Source organism: Colias philodice, chromosome 25, assembly GCF_061535455.1.
Source record: "Colias philodice isolate Cphi_HAF_F1 chromosome 25, ilColPhil1 Martin Lab GWU primary, whole genome shotgun sequence".
Taxonomy (NCBI): Eukaryota; Metazoa; Arthropoda; class Insecta; order Lepidoptera; family Pieridae; genus Colias; species Colias philodice.
The window spans coordinates 2,970,620-2,993,174 of record NC_143110.1 but is presented as its reverse complement, the minus strand read 5'-3'; the positions used below and the strand labels follow the sequence as shown (position 1 = coordinate 2,993,174).

Genomic DNA, 22,555 nt, shown 5'->3' with positions numbered 1-22,555 from the left:
TATAAGACACAACAGTCTTTGTGTACATACCTATCTAAAAAATTTTAAACTCACCCACCCACCCATACCATATTAGACATAGTTTTCAATCTACCTTAAAAAATCTGTCTCGAAATTATTTGTTATATTGAAGGCTGAAGAATAAAAAAAATATACTATGTAACTAGCTGGTTTTGTAAGAGACGGGGAATGTATTTAAATAAGTGACTTAGATAAAGTAACCGTCATGAGAAGCTATAAATTTTGTAAACAAGTGTTCAGGAGTTCACAACATTTGGACCAACAAAAAAAATGAATTTGTTTAAGATTTAATAAATTATTAAGTAACAAATATTACAATTAACAAATATACCAATACACATATATATACAAATATAACAAATATACCAATTAACCTAACCAATTACTTCACAATTTAAAACCTACTTCTAATATTAACCTTAAGTTTCCAAAGATTAGCGCGTTTGAACAAACAACTCTTTCTTTTTACTTATTATATATTTTAGATAAATTGTATTACGCACCTTTTGACGTTTTTTTCGTGGCGAATTTATTTCCTTAGATGTACTGGCTACTGGCTCCATTATACGTAATAACAAATAAAATTAACGCAACAATTAAAGTAACAACAATAAAAAAGTGATAACGAAACAATAACAAAATTAACAATAACAACCAGATCCGCGATATATGCAAAGCAATGAAACAAACTCGTACGCATTCGAAACTCGAATGATGCGTTTATTTCAAAATGGCGTCCCGATAGTTCACAATCCCTGCGACGGACGCGTTCCGGTACCAAGAAACACAAACGATAGCGCTTTGCGTCGTTAAAATATGATCCGACTAAATTAAATAGGTTGTTACTTTCATATAACCCGTCTATATTTCATGTCGATTGAATATGGTCAATTTATTATTATCTCGCAGTATAAAATGTTTACTTAGTAAAAGATGTTTGTTTACATAATTTATAGCTTCTCGTGACGGGTACTTTAGGTCGGAATTTCTTAATAATTATGGAATGTTTTACCTTTTCTATTATGTTGAATTTTTTCATGATTTGTACAAATGATTGTTTGAATGTACCTAAATAATGTGAATTTTGTTGATGTATATTATGTTTATTATTTAGTTATAATTATTTGTATATTTTGAGCTAGGATGTTACGGGATAAAGGGTTGTGCTTTGATTTAGAAAAATGCGTTTTAAGATATTTTTTATTACTTAGTTTTTACTTTATTAAAAAATAATGGGTGATGATGAAATGATGTGATTTTGGAAGTGGTCTTTAATGTTATATGATAACCAAAAATGTATGTATCTTTTTACATTCATATATAAACATGATATTATGAACATGTATATGAATAAAAATAAGCTCAAAACTCGGGAATGGCTGTACCAATTCGAGTGATATCTTTAGATGGTTTTGGATGAATAAACCTTAAAAATGCATAATATTTTCTGACACAACGACGTCTACATCGTATGCTGACTGAATCATATTTTAAAATCCTATCAATAAATGTCTTGAATAATATTATATTAATGTACCTTTGAGATTTGGACTATAAAAAAATCTGCATTTAATATTACTTTTCAATTTGTTCTGGTGTGGTAAAATTTCAAATTTAAACATTACATAAAGGAATACCTTATTAATTATTATTTGTATAAGAAAAGCCAAAAATATTCGTAATACATAATTCGATTTGCATGTTTTCTTCATTTATATGAAATAATGTCAATCAATTGCTTGCATTTATATAAATATGAAGTATAATTTGTCTCATCGTACTTAGCCGTTATCATAAGCTCTCTGTGTACTACATTTGTAGAAACGTATAAATGGACTGAAATATACCGATTAAATGTGTATTGGAGTTTTATTTACACTACCCAAAGAATAGACAATAACCTTCTATTGTAGGAAGGTAAGTTAAAAACATGTTAAAAACGGATTCGATTTTTCGATACCCTGTAAAAGTGTAGGTACACAGTACACACATATCCATAATTGCAGCCATATATGTAATTATAAGTACCGGCAAAACCTGCTAGCTTTGCCAACGGTTGCAGACTTTGCCATAGCCAACTTCTGAGGGAAAAAGTGTAGTCACATCTTAATATCAGTTTTTTGGTTTCTCTGTCTACGGTTTTTTGTCATTTATGCATGCCTGTATAGTAAAATTTATGAGTTAAATGGCAACACCGAATGAGATGTGGCAGCCTAGCTTGTTTTTGAGATGTCATTTTCGGCGGTTACTTTTTTTGAATGTTGGCGGTATGAAACTTAGTGCTCCGGAACTTTTACAAAAACAAACGGGAAAAGCTTTGCCTACGTAAGTATTTTTTTGATATTATGTTAACATAATGTTCTTTAGCTAAATAAAAGCTGATTTACTGTGCTACAAGTTACCTTTACTTCGCAATTGGTATTGGTAAATTCAACAACCCCAATCACAACGTCTGTGATGGTGACTTTGCCATGTTTTGTTGGAGGTTAGGGCTGCCACAAAATTTCTGATGAATATTTTAATTAAATTGTCATTGTAAGAACCTACTGACTGGTGAAAAAAAAATATAAATAGTTAGGTAGCCAGGTATGAAATACACAGTGCATGTGCTTAAATGAAGGTTGTTTTACAAAAGGTATTTATTTATTTAATTATTTATTGCACACACAAAAGAAATAGAGACACATAAAGTACAGCTAATAGGAAATAATGTGTACAAACGGATTTTAAAACTTGATTGGATTGGTTCCTATCAAGTTTAAAATAACAACAATTTTTATATTCAATCAAGATCATATAAATAAGAATTTGTCATTGTTTAAATCTTTTAGGAATGTCGTGTAATGTGTGATATTAAAAAAAAGTTAGTTAGTTTAATGAATACTATTTTTTTTTTGTTTTATTATGTAAAACAATTCAAAGTTAAGAAACTAACTAGAAGTAATTGATTATGTTTTTTTTTTACTTTTACATGCTTTTACTAAATTATTCCTACTACGAAAACATTTTTATTTGACAACCCTAACCCTAACTTCTTCTTATATAGGAAATATTTTGGAAAGGTTGGTGAATTTGCCACCTTCTTAGAGAGTTAAATTACCAGTGCTAAATAATATAAAGTTTTTACTTTATTTTACGGGATATAGGAAGAGTGCAAATATATTACTTTTTAACCTCATAAACTCCAAAAATTTCATTTTTTCTTTCATATGGCAAATTTACCAGAAGTGACAGCTAACTTTGCCATAATTGTTTTTATGCTTAAAATATTATAATTTACAAAAATGAAATAGATATTTAGTAATAATGTAAATTTTCATGAAATTTACTACGTCTAGGTGCAGGTTACTCATTACGTTTTCATACAATTATATTTTTTTAAAGCGAATCAAACTTTTTGACACATGAAAAAGTGGCAAAGTAAGCAGGTTTCACGGTAGGTACATATAATAACAAATTTGGGCTATAATCTTAATCTGGCTGTAAATACAATTTTAGTAGGTACTTTTCATTGTTATTATTTTTGAACTACCGTAGCAATAGTTTTAATATCAGTCGCAGGAAAAAGCCTGTCAGTGCGGCTTCCATAAATATCTTTTTACTCGCAAGATTGTGCGGTTAAAATCCGCGGCGGTGTTTAGCCTAATTTCCTTATTTTTAGCAATGACAATGAGACAAATACACTCCTAAAGTCAGTTATGACTATTCGAGTAAGTGGCACCTAAAAACAATTTATTCAATCTGATAATATTACTTAGCGATAAATCTTAGTACTTTTGGCGTAGGTATATCAAGAAGGCAAGAAACGAGGGATAGTAATATATCAATATATGAACATAATAATTGAACTCGCAATCAGATAGGTAGATGATCATGGTAGGTGTTATAAACTATATGCAAATTTTCTGTGAACTTCTTTTAAAAGCCTATCTACTCAACTGAGAAATTAGCCCAGTGTGTGTCATTGTCCATTGATTCGATTCATACGTCCATGGACAAATCATAGTTTTTAAAGGTAGCCATGTCTTGAAGGTAGTTTACCATCTCATAAACATTTATTTATTATACTGACCTTTTTGCACGCCTCATAAGCGAAGCGTTGAGGTGGGTACTACTGTCACTTCGCGCAAAACATCTGATTTTTCAAACTTAAAATGTCTTTATGTATCATACATTGCACTTGTAAGATAATACATACACACACATATTAAGAAAAAACACTATTTTTAACATTCATGATATTTTTAATGTCATTTTTGTTATTTAAACTAGTTAAAAAACAGTTTAAAAAAGTTCTGTCTTGGACGTCCGTGTGTCTGTATGTGCGGAGGATTTTCTTGTTAACACGATAGCGACCGAAATACTTTACTAATCGAGTCTTTTTTTTTCTCTTACGCTTGAGTATGCTCAGGAATAGAACCCTTTCATTTTTCAGGGTCTAATTCGATGTGGTTTAATTGTTATTAAATAAACAAAAATAATAATTAATAAATAATTATTAAAAAAAAATTATGAGGCGTGCACTTTTGGATTTTCCAAATTATTTATGTTTGCATACTTTAAAACTTATTATTATCGATACACATAAGTAATAAAACACTTTCTATAGCAATTAAGGTATCTCTCGTCAAAAGAATTTTGTAAAGAAAAGACAGTAAATAGCTTTTAAAATTTATTGTAAAAGTTTACAAGTAGGGTTCGGGGAATTCAAATGTGACTTCGCGCCCCGTTAGCTTCTTGTATACTGACTGGAAAGTGTCCACCTGTTGACAAACAAAATAATATATTAGTATCTAGAAATAGGCACATATTTTCTCATATTTTAATATCTTTAAATATTTCCTACTAAAATTATAAATACGAAATTTTGAGATTACGTAAAATCGGCACATACAATAGGCATAGTCAGATGTCAAGTTGATCAAATGTCTTCATATCATTTTTAGAAAGTAAGCGTCTCTAGTTATGATTTAGGCCAGTTTTTTAACATACATTAGACTCACACATTTTTCATTACCTAACACCATAATTGGCCATTGTGAGTGTATATAGTTATATATTAGTTTATAGTTCAACTTGTCCCATTTCCATACAGTTTACCGAAAATAAATACAGAAAATCACCTAGCATTTAAATGGTGCAATAAAAGCCATTCTACATCTATTTCATGTTAAAATTCATGTTGAAATATTATGGTATGATTTCTGTGCCTGGAGATAGCGAGGCTAGTTACATAGGCTACTTTTAGCTGCAGTAAAACATCTAAATTCCCATGTATTTGAATGACTAGTAGTATGTTAGAAGTAAATTCAATACTTCAGTCAATAAGTGTTAATTTTTTCACCGATACTGGCAAAGTCGGCGTTCTAACGACGCGGTTGGCGCAGTGGTAAAGTAACTGCCTACTGAGCCGACGGTCCCGGGTTCGATCCCCGGTCAGGGCAAATATTTGTGCGATGAACTCAATTATTTGTTCTTGGGTATATGGTTATATGTATTTATTAAATATTATATTTATCGTCGCCTAGTACCCACAACACAAGCCTTAATTAAGCTTACTGTGGGAATAGGTCGATTTGTGTAATAATGTCCTATAATATTTGTTATTTATTAAAGTTTCGCTTAATATTAATAGTTAAGATGATATACATACTTTGTGTTCAATAGTGGTCTGCTGGTTCTTGTCCAAGTGCACTTTAATAAGCTGAGAGCCGTCCAACTTGATCCTGATGCGTTTGCCCACAATCTCTGCGGGGAACACCAGGTCTTCGAGTATAGCATCGTACACTGATGTTAGCGTTCTGCAATTAGATTACAATAGCATAGAAAATAATATAAGTGAATTTATTTATTGGAAATATAAGTACAAGTACAATTGTGAGGATAGCATCGTACACTGATGTTAGCGTTCTGCAATCAGATTATATAGCATTAGAATCCACATATACAAAAATAAACAGATAAAAATCAATCTTTTAACTATTGAACCTTGTGACAATCAATTTGTAGTGTTTTTTTATTCATTACTAGCATTTCGCCTGCGTCTTCGCCCGCGTTTTCAAAGGAAAACCCGCATAGTTCCAGTTCCCGTGGGATTTCCGGGATAAAACCTATCCTATGTGTTAATCTAAGTTACCCTCTATATGTATGCTAAATTTCATTGTAATCGGTTCAGTATTTTTTACGTGAAAGAGTAACCTTTGTTGTTGAAATTATATTTTTTTTGGTTTTATGGCATTCAAATGCTTTATAAATATAAATTTATAAAGAATAGAAAAAATTCGAATCGAAAAATCGAATTATAAAGCATTTGAATGCCATAAAACCAAAAAAAATATAATTTCAACAACAAAGGTTCCATCGTTACAATATTGTATTCACTGAAAAGTGCTTCATATTGGTTGAAATGGTTGTTAATCATCTCAATAGATGGCGCGCGGTGTGTCCCTTCAGACACATAAAACTGAAAGAATAGAATAAATTCGATTGCTCTGGCGGGTCACGAGTGGCTGAGTTGGTTAGGCATCCGCCCCGGAATGGCGCGAAGGATGCGGGTTCGAGTCCCGCCTCGTGATCGAATTTTTTCTATTCTTTATAAATTTATACAAATATTTTTTATTTCTTACATGACTAAAAAGAAGTTTTAAATAGAAGGAAAAAGATAGATGAATATAATTTATTGTTTTAAGTTGAGAACATATTCATGCATTGAAAGAATAAACGCTCATAATATTATGGCATTCCTAATCCACACAAACTTTTTTTTTAATGATAAGTTAAATAAACTATTTTCCAAAATAGTAAAAGCAGCAGTAAATTATTACAATAAGATAAAAATTATTTGAGTAATTCCAACAATAATAGCAATTCACTTTTACCAAAATTGAAATGCAATTATTTATTATACTCAATCATTGTCACAAGATTGTTTAGATATATTTAACAATAATTTTTCAGTTCATTGAACTCTACGTAACATTAAGCACAAGTAAAACCAAAAACATTAGGTAAAGATATTTTATAAATCTTATTCAACACAAATTTCAATTCATACCACTAGTTCCTGAGTGCATAACTCAAGAACAAAACAAATCATTTACCTTTAAATGTAACGTAACTGAATGTGTTGTAACATATTTTTTATAGTGCTTGCAGTGCTCATATTTTATTGGTTGTCCATCATGTTCTATATTTTTTGTGTATTTTTTATGTAATTTCATCGATGTACAGCTGCTAATGAGCCTTAATAAATAAATAAATAAATAAATTAGAATTATGCAATTATGCATATTATATCTATGCTTACCTAGATCTGGGCCTCTTTTGTTTGTTAGCTACACGCGTCTTATGGCTGGGCTTGGGCAGGATCTTCCTGTCACCAATGAAGACGACATGCTTGCCGCTAAACTTCTTCTCGAGTTCGCGCACCAAACGGATCTGGATCTTTTGGAACTGCTTCAGCTTTGGCATCGGAACGTAGATGATGATTGACTGGAATTTTTTAATGGTTAAGTTAGTACCATTTGATTATATACAGTACTAGCGGTCCGCCCCGGCTTCGCCCGTGGTACATATTTCGCAATAAAAGGTAGCCTATGTTCTTTCTCAGGGTCTTAATTGAGGTTGTATCACAGAGATAGTTATTTGTATCACAGAGATAGTTATATCATGTTTTGTAAATATTTAAAATTGTTATTGTTCAATGACAAGCTATATTTTTATGTATTATAATTATTTAAAACATAGGAATACTTTAAAAATGTACATATAAAAGAAATAAGAATATTAAAGATAAAGTTCCTTCTTAGGCTTGCAACTATTACTGAATTTTAATCATTTAATTAATAATAATTGTAGAAGTAAGTTTATAAAATAGAAAATTTCAATGAAAAATTGTATGCAGATTCCAAATTTCATCATTTTCTTCAATCAACAATCCAATAAAACATTCAATAGACATTCAATGTTTGAACACACATGTGTTTACAAACTTATTAACCTCTGTTTAGCTTTATAGACTATTGTTTGAAGGGTGAGAATTTTAAAAGAAATATTTAGGTTATGTCCATATCAATTGTATTGAAATGCACTGAATCATAAGTATGGTTTCTGAGAAAAAAAATGTGTACAGTGAGTGTATTATAACAATTGAAGAGACAAGTAAAAATAAATTACCTTCAATATTTTTTTTTACCCACATTGAATGTACTATTAGTCTCAACATCTGAATTACTCGAGTTTATTGACATAGAGCACTAATTGGTTACTTACTTTCTTATTGTGTAGTTCAATTTCCTTAGCCTTAGTAATGTATAACTCCCTCAGTTGAGCTTTCAAGTCGGAGTTGGTCTCCAATTCGACCAACGCCTGTGAGATCGATGTCTCAAAGTTATCGGCCTCAACGCCGCCCGGCTTGATTATTTTCGTACTCATCTGAAAAACCAAGCACCGATGAATAACCACAAACTTAGGTTATAATTTTGTTCACTTATAAATTCGAACTATTTCACTTTTATTGAATAAACTCTGGCCACTGAGTATTATCGTTGCTACTAATAGTTTATTTCGGATATATTCAAGATATTTCCGCACATTATTTCAATTTCTGTAACCAAAACAACGTTGGACACGAATAACTAGCACATAGCATCGAAAATTATCGGACTAATCTTTACCCTAAATATAAAAATTTAGTACTTCTAAGATTTCTCGTTAAATCAATGAAATAATTAATCTAGTATTTATGGAGAAAACATATAAAATTTTAATTTTATCAGAGAAATTGGCAAAAATATCCACCTTGAAGACTGAGCGGGAGTAAAAGAGACGGAAAAGAAATTGACACTTGACATTAAGAAATTGACAGATTTAGTGTGACCAGTTTATAAAACCTTAAACTTAAAAAATAAAAATAAAACTCATATTATTGATATTATAATTATAATAATTGATAATAATATTCTAAATCAAAAATATATGAATGTTACAAAGCAAATAAAATAAACTTCATATTTTTCGGCGTTCCCCACTTAGTTATTAGAGTTCAAGTCTATATCTATTCTAATATTATAAAGGGGAAAGGTTTGTAATTATGTATGTTTGTATGTATGGTTTTAACGCATAAACTACTGGACCGATTTCAAAAATTCTTTCACCATTAGAAAGCTGCATCTTCACTGAGCAACATAGGCTATATTGAATTTTCAAAAAAATTAGAGATCAAAGAAGCAATAATGTAACCCTAGGTGTAGAAAATTCCTTAATAAAAATTCTGTCATCGCGTGCGCTTCGGAATCTATTCCTTGAAGTATGAGGATGGTTCTTATGAAAAAAAAAACGTAAACATGTAGGTACGTGGTAGGTACCATGGGCGAAGCCGGGGCGGACCGCTAGTATTAACTAAAAAAATTAATAAAACCTATATTGTAACATGTGGTGTAACAAAGGTGTAACATAAAGATAAGCATAAAGAATTCCGTAGCTGCAGCTTTGCTGCAGCTGAGTCTTGCGGCTTCGATGTCGTATATCACTTCAAGTATTCAACCCACATTCAACCTATTTAAATCATTGATATTTCTTTGATATGAAACTAAAAGTAAATCCCCTACCAAAATAACTCAGATCATAGAATAGGCATGACGACAGTATCCATAAATGATCGTGTTTTTAAGGGAAAATGTATAATAGATAAATTACATATTATAGTGACTTAGAAATCTTAAAAACATTAAGATTAATGAGATTATCAATAAAATAAAACATTGAAATACTGCAGTTGGCCATTTTGACTAAAACACGCGTGACGTCACGCTTAAGTAAACAACTCACGTCAGATGTTTTTTGTTGTTATGAATGTGTTGAGAATACGCAATTTTATTTATTTTCTATTGTTTCACGTATGCTTTATCAACTCAGAACAGAAATATAATTGCGAATTCACGAATACATGGTTCGGGGTTCTCCGCGCCAACTTTATACAATCATTTCTTATTATTTTCTCGCTTGAAATAATTACTAACACATTTTTGAGCATTATTTTTATGTGGATTCACACTGCAATACTGCACACCACTTATAAACTTTGAAATTCGTTTCTATAACACATATTAAATAAATATTTTTTGAATTTTCTTCGCAATGCGTACAAATAATTACGTATTTACCAAAGTGTGACGTCACGACTCACGCCTACGCCATGACACCTGCGAGCTGTTTTGGCACAGTTAATAAATATTTTTTGGAAAATGGCTTTTATCTTCGTTAAATTTAAGTATATTACCGAAATATAGGGTTTTTCTTGTATAGTAAACGTATACACACATTATGGATGAGGATTTCAAAATCTTTCGTCATGCCTATTTAGCTTAGAGAATTTAGTCTTCAGTCACAGAATACATAATAGTAGCTAAACGCTACTTCAGTGTCTAAAACCCCTTTTATTCAATCGTAGTAGAACTTAAGTTTCATTAATCTTGTGTAAAAAAGTGTAAAGGGTGGGATGACAAACTAAAATATTAATCAATAACGCAAAAATATCAGCAAAAAAAGAAACTTATTTAAATAGCCAACATGCACCAATATTCCTAGCGTCCCGCAAGTGGCCAATCGAAAAAAAAATGTCCAATGTCAGTGTCATAATTATTTACACTCTATTGTCATTGTCAAATTTCAAATTCAAACAAATTAAAATGTAAATACCTAAATGTTTAATTGAATAAATTTTATAAAATCTCTAAGCTACCTATATATATTTTATTTTAACACAATATACGATGACGTTCACAATATTGTATTTTCATTGTGAATATGCTTAGTATCGTTTATATAGAAACACAGAACATGTAGTTATTTCGATTTATAATGTTAGTGTTGAAGGAAGTTTCCGGGAAATTAATCTCATCTGTATAAATAAAGTGTTTCATTGAAATCATTGGTGTATAAGCTGAGTGAATCTCAATAACAGAGTAAGTATATCTTTTGATAAAAATAGTTTTTATGATATTTCGATTGTATGTACTTATCATTTGAAATAACTAGCAAACCCGGCGAACTCCGTTTCGCCACCAGATGGCTTCGTATGTAACAACTAACATTTCATTTTTTCCCGCTTTTCTGTTGAAATTTTTCCCGGATTTTCTTTGCTATAAACCTCACGGAGCCCGAGACCTTTCCAACGAATGCAAAACTGTGGAAATCGGTTCGTGCGTTCTGGAGTTATAGCGTCAGGAAGGAAAACTCGACTTATTTTTATATAGTAGTTTACTTGGATCTAGACTACATTTTGTATATACATGCTTCGAGATAGATATTTCAATATATTTATGTTTTTTTTTTACCCTACTCAGACTGAAATTTTGACAAAAAACTTGAAAACATGATAATATTCATCTATCAGTTTATGAATATACAGTGGTGGTCATATAATTAAGAACGCTGATACAAAGGGAAGATTTTTTCAGACTAAGATGCATAACTAATTTCATGTAATTATTGTTATTTTTCTCGATATAGAAATACTTTTCCAACAAATCACTGTATTCATTAATACACGTGATTAGCCTAAAAATTAATAGACAAACTTTTTACACTACTTCTAAACATAGTATTCCTATTTACTAGCTGGTCACGTAATTAAGAACGCTGAATAGTTTATACTTTTATTCAAATTTCAATAGAGAACACTCGACTCGATTTGTTGTGTGTTGTGGTTGTTTGTATAATTTTGGCGCCATTAAGTGATACAAAAGATTAAAAGTGATTACTTCTCATAAAAAAAAATGGAAAAAAATAAAAGTTGTGATAAATCTACTAGGGAAGTTATAATAAAACTTCGCGGGAAGAATTGGTCTTATAAAAAGTGCATCTGCAATGTTCAAACTATGGTTTTCCACGCTATAAGGCATTTTGATACGTATCAAACAACTTCAGATGTCCCACGTATGCCAAGACAGAAAAAACAACTCCTCAAGATGACCGAAACATCGCCCGTATGGTGAAACAAAATCCTTTTAAAGGGTCCAATGGGCTGAGAAAAGAATATTTCAGCGAAAATAACCCTTCAGCAATCGCAGCACGCACTATTCGAAGACGTTTGGTAGAAGAAAAATTGCACGGTCGGATAGCATGAAAAGTACCTATGTTGAAACTTTGCCACAGGCAAGCCCGGCTTAGATTTGCAAGAAAATATGAAAACTGGACTGTGCGACAGTGGAAAAATGTACTTTTCTCTGACTAAACGAAAATAAACAGAGTATGTTCCGATGGAAAACGATATGTTCGACGTCCTCCGAATACAGAATTCGACCCTAAGTACACGAAAGTTACATTAAAGCACGGTGGTGGAAATGTGAAAGTTTGGGGGTGCTTTTCTGGACATGGTGTTGGACCTGTAAAGTTGATAGAAGGTAACATGAATCAATTCCAATACAAAAATATACTGGAAGAAACAATGTTACCTTATGCTGAAGAAGTTCTACCGGTTATTTGGACATTCCAGCATGACAATGATCCAAAGCACACTGCACACACTATAAAGGAATTTCTAACAGCGCAGTCAGTTTCTGTTTTGGACTGGCCAGCTAAGAGCCCTGACCTAAACTCAATAGAGAATCTGTAGTTCGTAGTAAAGAAAAAGGTTTCAAATACACAGTGTCGAAATTTAAGGGAGCTGTACGACGTTTTCTTAGAAGAACGGAACTCTATTTCTCTAGGAAAATGTCAAAAATTAATAGATTCAATGCCTCGCCGGTGTAAATCAGTAATTAAAAGCCATGGACATGCTATTAAATATTAATTTTAGTTAAAAATGTATTAACTTGCTTTACAAATTTTTCTCGCAACGTATTATTGTATTTTTTTTAAATGAAAGTGTCATACAAAACAATTCCCGAGCAGATAAATTAATCGTTCTTAATTATTTGACCAGCTTCATTATTATTTGAATGTGTTGCTTTGGTAAAATAAATTATTTTTGAATAAAATATTGTTGGCGATTTTATTATTTATTCTTAAACTTAGTTGCTCTATTAATGTGGCTATTTTATGACATAACTAGTTGCTTCTCAGAAGATGCACATCTCTGTGTATGACATTATTTAAATAAAAATTTCTAGTACTTCAGATCGTTCTTAATTATATGACCACCACTATTAGACTACAAGCCCGCATAGGACAAAAATATGGGTCAAATGAACCACCAGGGGACATATCTAGAACGATAGCAGAGCAAAAAATAATAAGATTCATCACTATGCCGTCACTTGTAAGCTGTCCAACTGAGTGCAGATGAGAATTGAAAAGTACAGGTAGACTCGGTAAATTTTGGTCATTTGACCATGTACGGCATTCTTAACCATCGATAGATCCATTAAAAATAATAAGAAACCGCTCAGTGCCGTACAAAAATGGTGGTCCACCAAGTCGGAATTTTTATTTAATTTCCGAGAGTTACCGGGGGTAAATTTGGTCATTTGACCATGTACGGCATCTGTGTCATACTATTGCTATACTGCTTTTAATCCATTATTCCGCAACGCCGTACAAAAATCATGGGGACAAGGGGAAAAAATCGAGAGTTGTAATCCCCTCTCTTTCCCCACTCCAGGGGGTCATTTGACACAACACGAAATAAATTTATTTTTAAAGTATTTTATGCATAGATAATATTTTTTCATGTGCCGTACATTTTCGTTGGTTCAAAGGGGAAAAATCTGAAAAAGAAAAAAATCCATATAACGAAATGTTTGCTTTATATTTTTATAATAAAATATAAATATACATTAATATTAAGAAGCTCGAGGTGGTTAATTATCACCTTGGAAAGTCGGAGTCAGGTGGAATGGACTCCGTTAAATTGATGAACTAATAAAAAAGCTATGAACGAAAAGATGTGAATTATATGCAATCAGTCCATGAATACAGGTAAAGTCACAAGCAAATGCTAGTAATATATACATATTCAAAATGTACAAGTAAAGCGCTTTCAAATGATACCAAACACTGCATATTTATCTTAACTTTATTTTTTTACTCTGTATGTTTTGTCCGCTAGAGGGCGCCACATTAGATTTTGTGAAACCCCATATAGCCTTTAGCTAGCTGGTCGCTGGTTATCCAGTGAACAATTCAGACGCTTCTAATGATATGTCATTTGTCGAATTCTGATAAGTTGTTTAGAAGTTACGAGGGAATAGATGAACATACATACATGACCTGTAAACAACCATAACCCTCCTTTTGCTTTGCCGTAGTTGGGTAAAAATATGTTAATGCCGTACTGTATCAAATGGCCATAAAGCACCCTTAAAATTGTAGCTTTCGTCGCTTTCATCAGCCTAAAAGATGTGGTCTGCACAAAAATGTACGGCATCGTTTTTTCCTAATTTATCTATGTTAATACTATTTAAAACAACGGATAAAGTGTAGAAAACTATTATATTTCATTAATCTACGATGTTTAAACTTTAACAAAATTTCTGGTTTTGCATTTCTCTATAACTTTTTTTAGAACGGTTTCTTTTGAACGGCAATACTATAGAACAATTGAATTTTACAATATCATGTTAAAAAAAAAGTTCCCGTACAGGGTCAAATGACCTTACAGCTCTTTATATCAAGAATTCGATGAAATTAAGATGATTATTGGTATACATTTAAAAGAACAATTATTTTTTGACGGCATTGCTTTTAATAGTACTTTTGAGTGCTAGATAATGTTTTGGAACCGAAGCCGTACTTAGTCAAATGACCCCCTGGAGTGGGGAAAGAGAGGGGATTGCAACTCTCGATTTTTTCCCCTTGTCCCCATGATTTTTGTACGGCGTTGCGGAATAATGGATTAAAAGCAGTATAGCAATAGTATGACACAGATGCCGTACATGGTCAAATGACCAAATTTACCCCCGGTAACTCTCGGAAATTAAATAAAAATTCCGACTTGGTGGACCACCATTTTTGTACGGCACTGAGCGGTTTCTTATTATTTTTAATGGATCTATCGATGGTTAAGAATGCCGTACATGGTCAAATGACCAAAATTTACCGAGTCTACCTGTACTTTTCAATTCTCATCTGCACTCAGTTGGACAGCTTACAAGTGACGGCATAGTGATGAATCTTATTATTTTTTGCTCTGCTATCGTTCTAGATATGTCCCCTGGTGGTTCATTTGACCCATATTTTTGTCCTATGCGGGCTTGTAGTCTATATATATTGAAGGGTGCTGTATAATAATATTAGTATAACAATCCGTTTCTTTCTGACTTCTAACATTTCTATACTATGCCAGCGCAACACTATAACAGCACACTTTCGATATATTATATCGAAAGTGTACTGTTGTGTTACCTCTTGGCCTGGCCCATGACCAAAACATATAGAAACATTCATTAGGTACATATTATTCGATGTTAAATATTCATTTTCTACCATCATCAAGAAATTAAGTTGTACAAAGAATGAAAAGTAAGACAAAGTTCTATAATATAAAAACATTATAAAGTATTTGGCTGTATGGAGCTATTTAAAAAGTGAAATATGGACATAGTTTAGTATTCATTTATGATATAATATCCTGCTTCAAACCAGATATCATCAACATCATCATGAATAACTATCATGATTACTACATTGTATACAACAAAGTTGCTTTCCGTGGTGTCCCTATGTACCTTTTAAGCTATGCTTCAAATTTATTGCAGTTCGAGAATTTCAAGGCGAAAATTAATATTTTTATATTATGTATATTTAACATGCTTTATTGGACCAATTTTAAGCTGGGCGGATTACTAGTCACATACAATAATTAATGGAACATTGTATACTACTTTTGAGAGTATTTCAAAATTTACAAACTACTTGCACATAGGTCATACAGAAATAGCGAGAGAAGGTTATACAATAGAGCAGGATCAGAAAAAAAAGAACATATTTATTCACAAACACAATTTATTAAACTTAAATGAATGAAAAACTGATGATTTTTAATTCAGACCGGTGATTGTGAAAATACCAGCACCCCTAGTCAAGTGGCTTTCTGTTAGCGTAGCGTTCAATAGAATAGACTACGAATGTATGAGATTGACGTAGGCTGTAGATAAACGTATCTACAGCTTACGTCAATCTCATACATTCATAGTCTATTCTATTGAACGCTACGCTAACAGAAAGCCACTTGACTAGGGGGGCTGGAATGCAAAGCATGTGGTAGTAGTAGAAACTCCAAAATTTTAAAACATTGATGTAGAGTCAATGAAGGACACTGTAGCAATAACACTTATAAAAAAAAAATCCAAGTTGAAAATTTTAAATATTTAGTTATAAGTAAAAATTAAAGCTTAAAATATCAATCATTTATTACCATAATATATCATCTCGTATCATTAGTTAAAAAGCAATATAATAGCGCTCAACAACTTTGATACACCGCGCGATAAAACTAATCTACAAAATATAATAGGAGGATCCGGCGACAAAACAGTAACCTGGCAATCGCCGAACTTATCGCCCGTTCCCGCCAAAACGTGAAAAAGTTCGTATATTTTTTTATTTTGTTTTTTTTTTTTTTTATTATGCGCGCGTGTATTGTCAGCCAGCATTGATGTAATTTAGTTTTTTTTTATTAATTCAACCTACGATAACACTTAAAAAAATATTCAATTTGACGTGATTAGTGATTACGTACGTATTATATCGTTTAATTAAAATAATGTTTGGTTAGTGTTAAGATAAAATGTGATGTTTTCGTATACAGTTTGTTTCGTATTACACATTTTAATGGGACTCTTACATAATCTAGTATTTATTACTTTCTTGGAAATACGTATAACATTGTTATCGGCCTTGGGGATTATTTTTATTGCATATTCTAAATCATCTGTAAAATATCAGTACTTACTGTTTGAACAACGTAGCGTGTTCATATGAAAATATAAAGATTTACGTCATTTACAATTATTTACAGTACAATAATTATTAGTCATGCCTTCTTATTATATTATATTTCAAATAAAAGACACACCTGAGTAAATTCGAAATTTTCAATCCGTATCTTATTTGCCTTATACACAGATATTTTACTAGTTTAAACAAAAAAATATTACCGCGATATCTGAAAGATCACGAAACCTAACCGTGATGGGGTTATGAATTTATGATTGTATTTTTAGCACATTTAAGTTTAAACGTAAACATGTACGCTTTTTTAATTTAATAAAAAACTACTAGCCCTTCGCCCGAATTGTCGAGGGGAAATTGCCATGGGACTGAGATTTTTCACCGCTGTAAAAAAAGTAGCCTAGCCTCCTAGACACAGAAATAAATAATAATACCATGAAAATGAAATAGATTCATTGAGACGTGCAAGAAACACAAACACTTTCAGTTATATTTTACTTGCATTTTTACAATATACCTAAATGTGATAGAAAAGTATGAATAGATTAATAATTTGTTTTCGTCTATAAGTATATGAAACTAGCTATGAGATGGCATTGCAACTCTGAATGAGCTTCAGAGTTGCAATGCCATCTACTATTCAAATTTGTAACTAGGTAACTATATCAATATTAAGAGTTCAAAAAAAAATCCCTCTATCATAAAGACATCACACTGACTCAAAATACATTCTAATTCGAATATTACTCAAATATTATCTTTATCTAAATACTTAAAAAAAAAAACTGATACAAAACTAATGGTTGTAAAACGAACAACATTCTTCCGGTTAGATAAACGATTTTTGGAAACTATTTGACGCTGAGTACTTAAGGACGCATATACAAATTGACGCGCATCAATTTTACGTTTTGAGTCTTACTACTACACGTGCACGGCTCACACACACAGCGAAATGCGAGAAACGACGAAATTATGACTAAACTGACACGACTTGATAATTGAACTTATTTTTATTGCCATGTTTTTTTTTTTTAATTTACTTTGATTTGTTTGTAACGTTGAATGGTCACAAAAGTAGATACCATTTACCTAATTTCATTGGACAGTGATTGATTGGTAAACAAGTACTTGCCAAAGTGTACTTCGAAGACGGCTACTGGAACTAATAGATGATTAGAGCTACGTGTACCAAGTTTGGGCTCATTTTGTTAGTTATGTTGAGACCTTACCTCCGGACTTGATGGAGTGACCTGAAGGTGTACTTCGAAGACGGCTACTGGAACTAATAGACGAGTAGAGCTAGGTATGCCGAGTTTGGGCTCGTTTTGTTAGTTACGTTGAGACCTTACCTCCGGACTTGATGGAGTGACCTGAAGGTGTACTTCGAAGACGGCTACTGGAACTAATAGACGAGTAGAGCTAGGTATGCCGAGTTTGGGCTCGTTTTGTTAGTTACGTTGAGACCTTACCTCCGGACTTGATGGAGTGACCTGAAGGTGTACTTCGAAGACGGCTACTGGAACTAATAGACGAGTAGAGCTAGGTATGCCGAGTTTAGGCTCATTTTGTTAGTTATGTTGAGACCTTACCTCCAGACTTGATGGAGTGACCTGCAGGTGTACTTCGAAGACGGCTACTGGAACTACTAGACGATTTGAGCTAGGTGTGCCGAGTTTGGGCTCATTTTGTTAGTTATATTGAGACCTTACCTCCGCAATTGATAAAGTGCCCTGCAGGTGTACTTCGAAGACGGCAACTGGAACTAACAGACGAGTAGAGCTAGGTGTGCCGAGTTTGGGCTCGTTTTGTTAGTTATGTCGAGACCTTACCTCCGGACTTGATGGAGTGACCTGAAGGTATATTTCGAAGACTGCTACTGGAACTAATATACGAGCTGAGCTAGGTGTGCCGAGTTTGGGCTCGTTTTTTTAGTATATAATTTTGTTGTGGTATCAAATGCAAGTGGGTTTTCGAAAACTAGAAAGAAAATACTTTTATTTGGCACATACATATACTACTGATAGGTACTTGCAAATACTTTTTAAGTTCCAATATACTGAAACATTACTATAAATAAAATGTTGTGTGGTTTTATGAAACCACGGTAAAAGTGAAACTGTTCGAACGGTTCCGAACACTGCTTTGTGTAGCGCATGTCGCGTGCCGAGTAGGTATACCTACTCGGCAGCCGCGATACACGCGACATGCGCTACACAGACCAAAAAGTTTGAGACGATGTAATAAAAGTTTCACTTTAATAAAATCTATCAAAAATCTTATATCATACGTATATAATATGTATCTTTATTTATATCTAACTAGCGACCCGCCCATGCTTCGCATGGGTGCAATGGCACGGCCGCGGCGGCCGGCCGGTACCGCCGCAAACGCTACGTCCCGCAATTTTTAAATCTGTAATATCTTCGAAAATATTCACTTAAATCATGCGGTGTAAAGGGCCATATAGATCTATATTAAATGAACAATGTATCCATGGTATTTAATTGCTTAAGGATTAATGCTGTATTGGTTAAAATCGCTTCGAAAATTAGCCATTATTTGTCGTAAAAAGTAAATGACAAAAAAAAGTTATTGTGGGTTATCCATAAGAGATAGACATATACCATCGCGGACTTTTCTGTAGACCTTTTCAATGTGTATAATACTTAGTACATTATTTTGATAAAACTCGTAGGGTTCAGCCTGCGTTTGCAATGTAAGCGGAATAAATGTAATTTTTTACGACATCACATTAGAAACCTCAAAAATAACAGTACTTCTCCACTACTTAATAGATCTTATTATACATATAAACCTTCCTCTTGAATCACTCTATCTATTAAAAAAAACCGCATCAAAATCCGTTGCGTAGTTTCAAAGATTTAAGCGTACAAAGGGACATAGGGACAGGGAAAGCGACTTTGTTTTATACTATGTAGTGATGCCACTTTGCGTTGTAATTTTATAACTCAAGAACAGGCTCACCTATCCAAACAAAATGTTTAGGCTTTTTTCAGACGTACATGGTTTATGTGAAGTTTGGTAAGGTAGAGTAGTGTATAGTATGGTAGAATAGGGTAAAGTAGTGTAGAGTAGAGTAGTGTAGGGTAGGATAGATAGGGTAGGGTTATGTAGGGTAAAAGAAAAAAAATGGATAAAACTCAAGAAAAACAATTCTTTTTAATTAATTCTTAGTTTTCATTATATTACTATGGCAATTTGATGAATGTTCCTGTAATTCCATATTTCTTTTGAATCTTGGATCGGTCAATTCTGGAAGGAGGCTGTTCTTATAAAATCGAATTAAATGTGTCTTCATGTTCTCCTTCAAAAATTGATCGTCATATCTTTCCGGTTGCCCTTCGGGTGTATCATCACGACTACCTTCACGTAGCTCTAATCGTCTATAAGTCCCAGTAGCCGTCTTCGAAGTACACCTGCAGGTCACTCCATCAAGTCTGGAGGTAAGGTCTCAACATAACTAACAAAATGAGCCTAAACTCGGCATACCTAGCTCTACTCGTCTATTAGTTTCAGTAGCCGTCTTCGAAGTACACCTTCAGGTCACTCCATCAAGTCCGGAGGTAAGGTCTCAACGTAACTAACAAAACGAGCCCAAACTCGGCATACCTAGCTCTACTCGTCTATTAGTTCCAGTAGCCGTCTTCGAAGTACACCTTCAGGTCACTCCATCAAGTCCGGAGGTAAGGTCTCAACGTAACTAACAAAACGAGCCCAAACTCGGCATACTTAGCTCTACTCGTCTATTAGTTCCAGTAGCCGTCTTCGAAGTACACCTTCAGGTCACTCCATCAAGTCCGGAGGTAAGGTCTCAACGTAACTAACAAAACGAGCCCAAACTCGGCATACTTAGCTCTACTCGTCTATTAGTTCCAGTATCCGTCTTCGAAGTACACCTTCAGGTCACTCCATCAAGTCCGGAGGTAAGGTCTCAACGTAACTAACAAAACGAGCCCAAACTCGGCATACCTAGCTCTACTCGTCTATTAGTTCCAGTAGCCGTCTTCGAAGTACACCTTCAGGTCACTCCATCAAGTCCGGAGGTAAGGTCTCAACGTAACTAACAAAACGAGCCCAAACTCGGCATACCTAGCTCTACTCGTCTATTAGTTCCAGTAGCCGTCTTCGAAGTACACCTTCAGGTCACTCCATCAAGTCCGGAGGTAAGGTCTCAACATAACTAACAAAACGAGCCCAAACTCGGCATACCTAGCTCTACTCGTCTATTAGTTCCAGTAGCCGTCTTCGAAGTACACCTTCAGGTCACTCCATCAAGTCCGGAGGTAAGGTCTCAACATAACTAACAAAACGAGCCCAAACTCGGCATACCTAGCTCTAATCGTTTATTAGTTCCAGTAGCCGTCTTCGAAGTACACCTTCAGGTCACTCCATCAAGTCCGGAGGTAAGGTCTCAACATAACTAACAAAACGAGCCCAAACTCGGCATACCTAGCTCTACTCGTCTATTAGTTCCAGTAGCAGTCTTCGAAGTACACGTTCAGGTCACTCCATCAAGTCAGAAACTAAATATGAAATTTATAATACCGTAAGTATAAAATCTATAAATAAAATAAATGCGTGAAGGATCAAGTTTATTAGGTGAAATATTTTGTATTCGTACAGTGATCTTTTCGTAAACGAGGAGCTGCTTACAAGCGTCACAGTGTCTACTCACAACGGCGGCTGAGCGCAGACTAAATTACTAAAATATTTCATTACAAATTGTGTTGCAATAATTCAAGGTAGTGACAAATAAAATAACCCTTATTTCAATGCAATAAGTATCACGCGTTACAGCTAAATATGTGAAAAAATAAGATTTGATTTTAATTTTTTTCTCAGCCTATTTAAAACATTTTGATAGTTTTATCTAGTACCTTTTTGAGTTAGACATGTCTACTTACTTAAAATATTTTTAAATAAATCAATTTGTTTTATTAAATACAAGAAAAATGTTCGTTTATTCAGCACGATATTGTCAATTTTGGGTGAAGAGGCAACGGAAATTATTTTTTTCAATATTATAAACCAAAATTTTCGACTTAAAATATAGTACCATTTAAAGATTAAGGAGTAATCTATTTATGGTAATTATTAGTTAAATTTGGTTTTGTACTATTTCGCCGCAAAATGCACCGAAAAACTGCGTATTTTTGTCAGATTCGTAAACGCGTCCTTAATCAATACATAAAAAGTTAGTTACATCCCTTCTGCCTTAGTCATCTTTTATTTTGTTAACAAAGAGCTAAAAATCTTAAACGGTACCTAGCTGTAAGTTTTACAAACGATAAAACTTCTATCAAAGAGGAATGTGCTCGTTTGAGGCTGATTGGTGTTTTATAATTTAACGCTAAAAAACTTTAAAAGTTTTATGGGTAGACTAGACACGAAAGATAAAATTTTTACTACCTAAGTAGTTACAAATTTTTTATGTTAATTTATAATCTACATTTTTATCAGGAATATTCTAAATAGAACATGGTACTGTGGTACATAATCAAACCACTTAATTCATAAAATAATTTCAAGTATTTGTCTGCAAATATGCTTGAAAATACGATCTACATTGTTGATACATTCTCAAGTATATTGTTGACGTAGTTACAATACACACTCA

General features: G+C 32.9%; 1 protein-coding gene across 2 annotated transcripts; it reads right to left on the bottom strand.

The window, feature by feature from the left end:
- Positions 1 to 4,680: 4,680 nt before the first annotated feature.
- RpS7 (ribosomal protein S7) lies at positions 4,681 to 8,902 on the bottom strand. Of its 2 annotated transcripts, none has more exons than XM_089710655.1 (5): positions 8,821 to 8,902; positions 8,293 to 8,454; positions 7,328 to 7,512; positions 5,675 to 5,822; positions 4,681 to 4,784 (listed from the first exon to the last, which is right to left on the bottom strand). In XM_089710655.1, exons 2-5 carry the CDS (start codon positions 8,452 to 8,454, stop codon positions 4,707 to 4,709), a joined length of 573 nt encoding a protein of 190 aa, XP_089566781.1. In that variant the 5' UTR covers positions 8,821 to 8,902; the 3' UTR covers positions 4,681 to 4,706. The 2 variants fall into 2 exon arrangements, with proteins under 2 accessions (XP_089566781.1, XP_089566782.1); XM_089710656.1 differs by lacking the exon at positions 8,821 to 8,902 and adding an exon at positions 8,697 to 8,814.
- Positions 8,903 to 22,555: the final 13,653 nt, after the last annotated feature.

Excerpts from the sequence above, each read along its gene's own strand:
- RpS7 (XM_089710655.1), bottom strand. The coding sequence starts at position 8,454 with ATGAGTACGAAAATAATCAAGCCGGGCGGCGTTGAGGCCGATAACTTT. Across the intron at positions 7,513-8,292 it reads TTGAACTACACAATAAGAAA|TCAATCATCATCTACGTTCC; the intron begins GTAAGTAACCAA and ends AAAAAATTCCAG. Across the intron at positions 5,823-7,327 it reads CAAAAGAGGCCCAGATCTAG|AACGCTAACATCAGTGTACG; the intron begins GTAAGCATAGAT and ends ATCTAATTGCAG.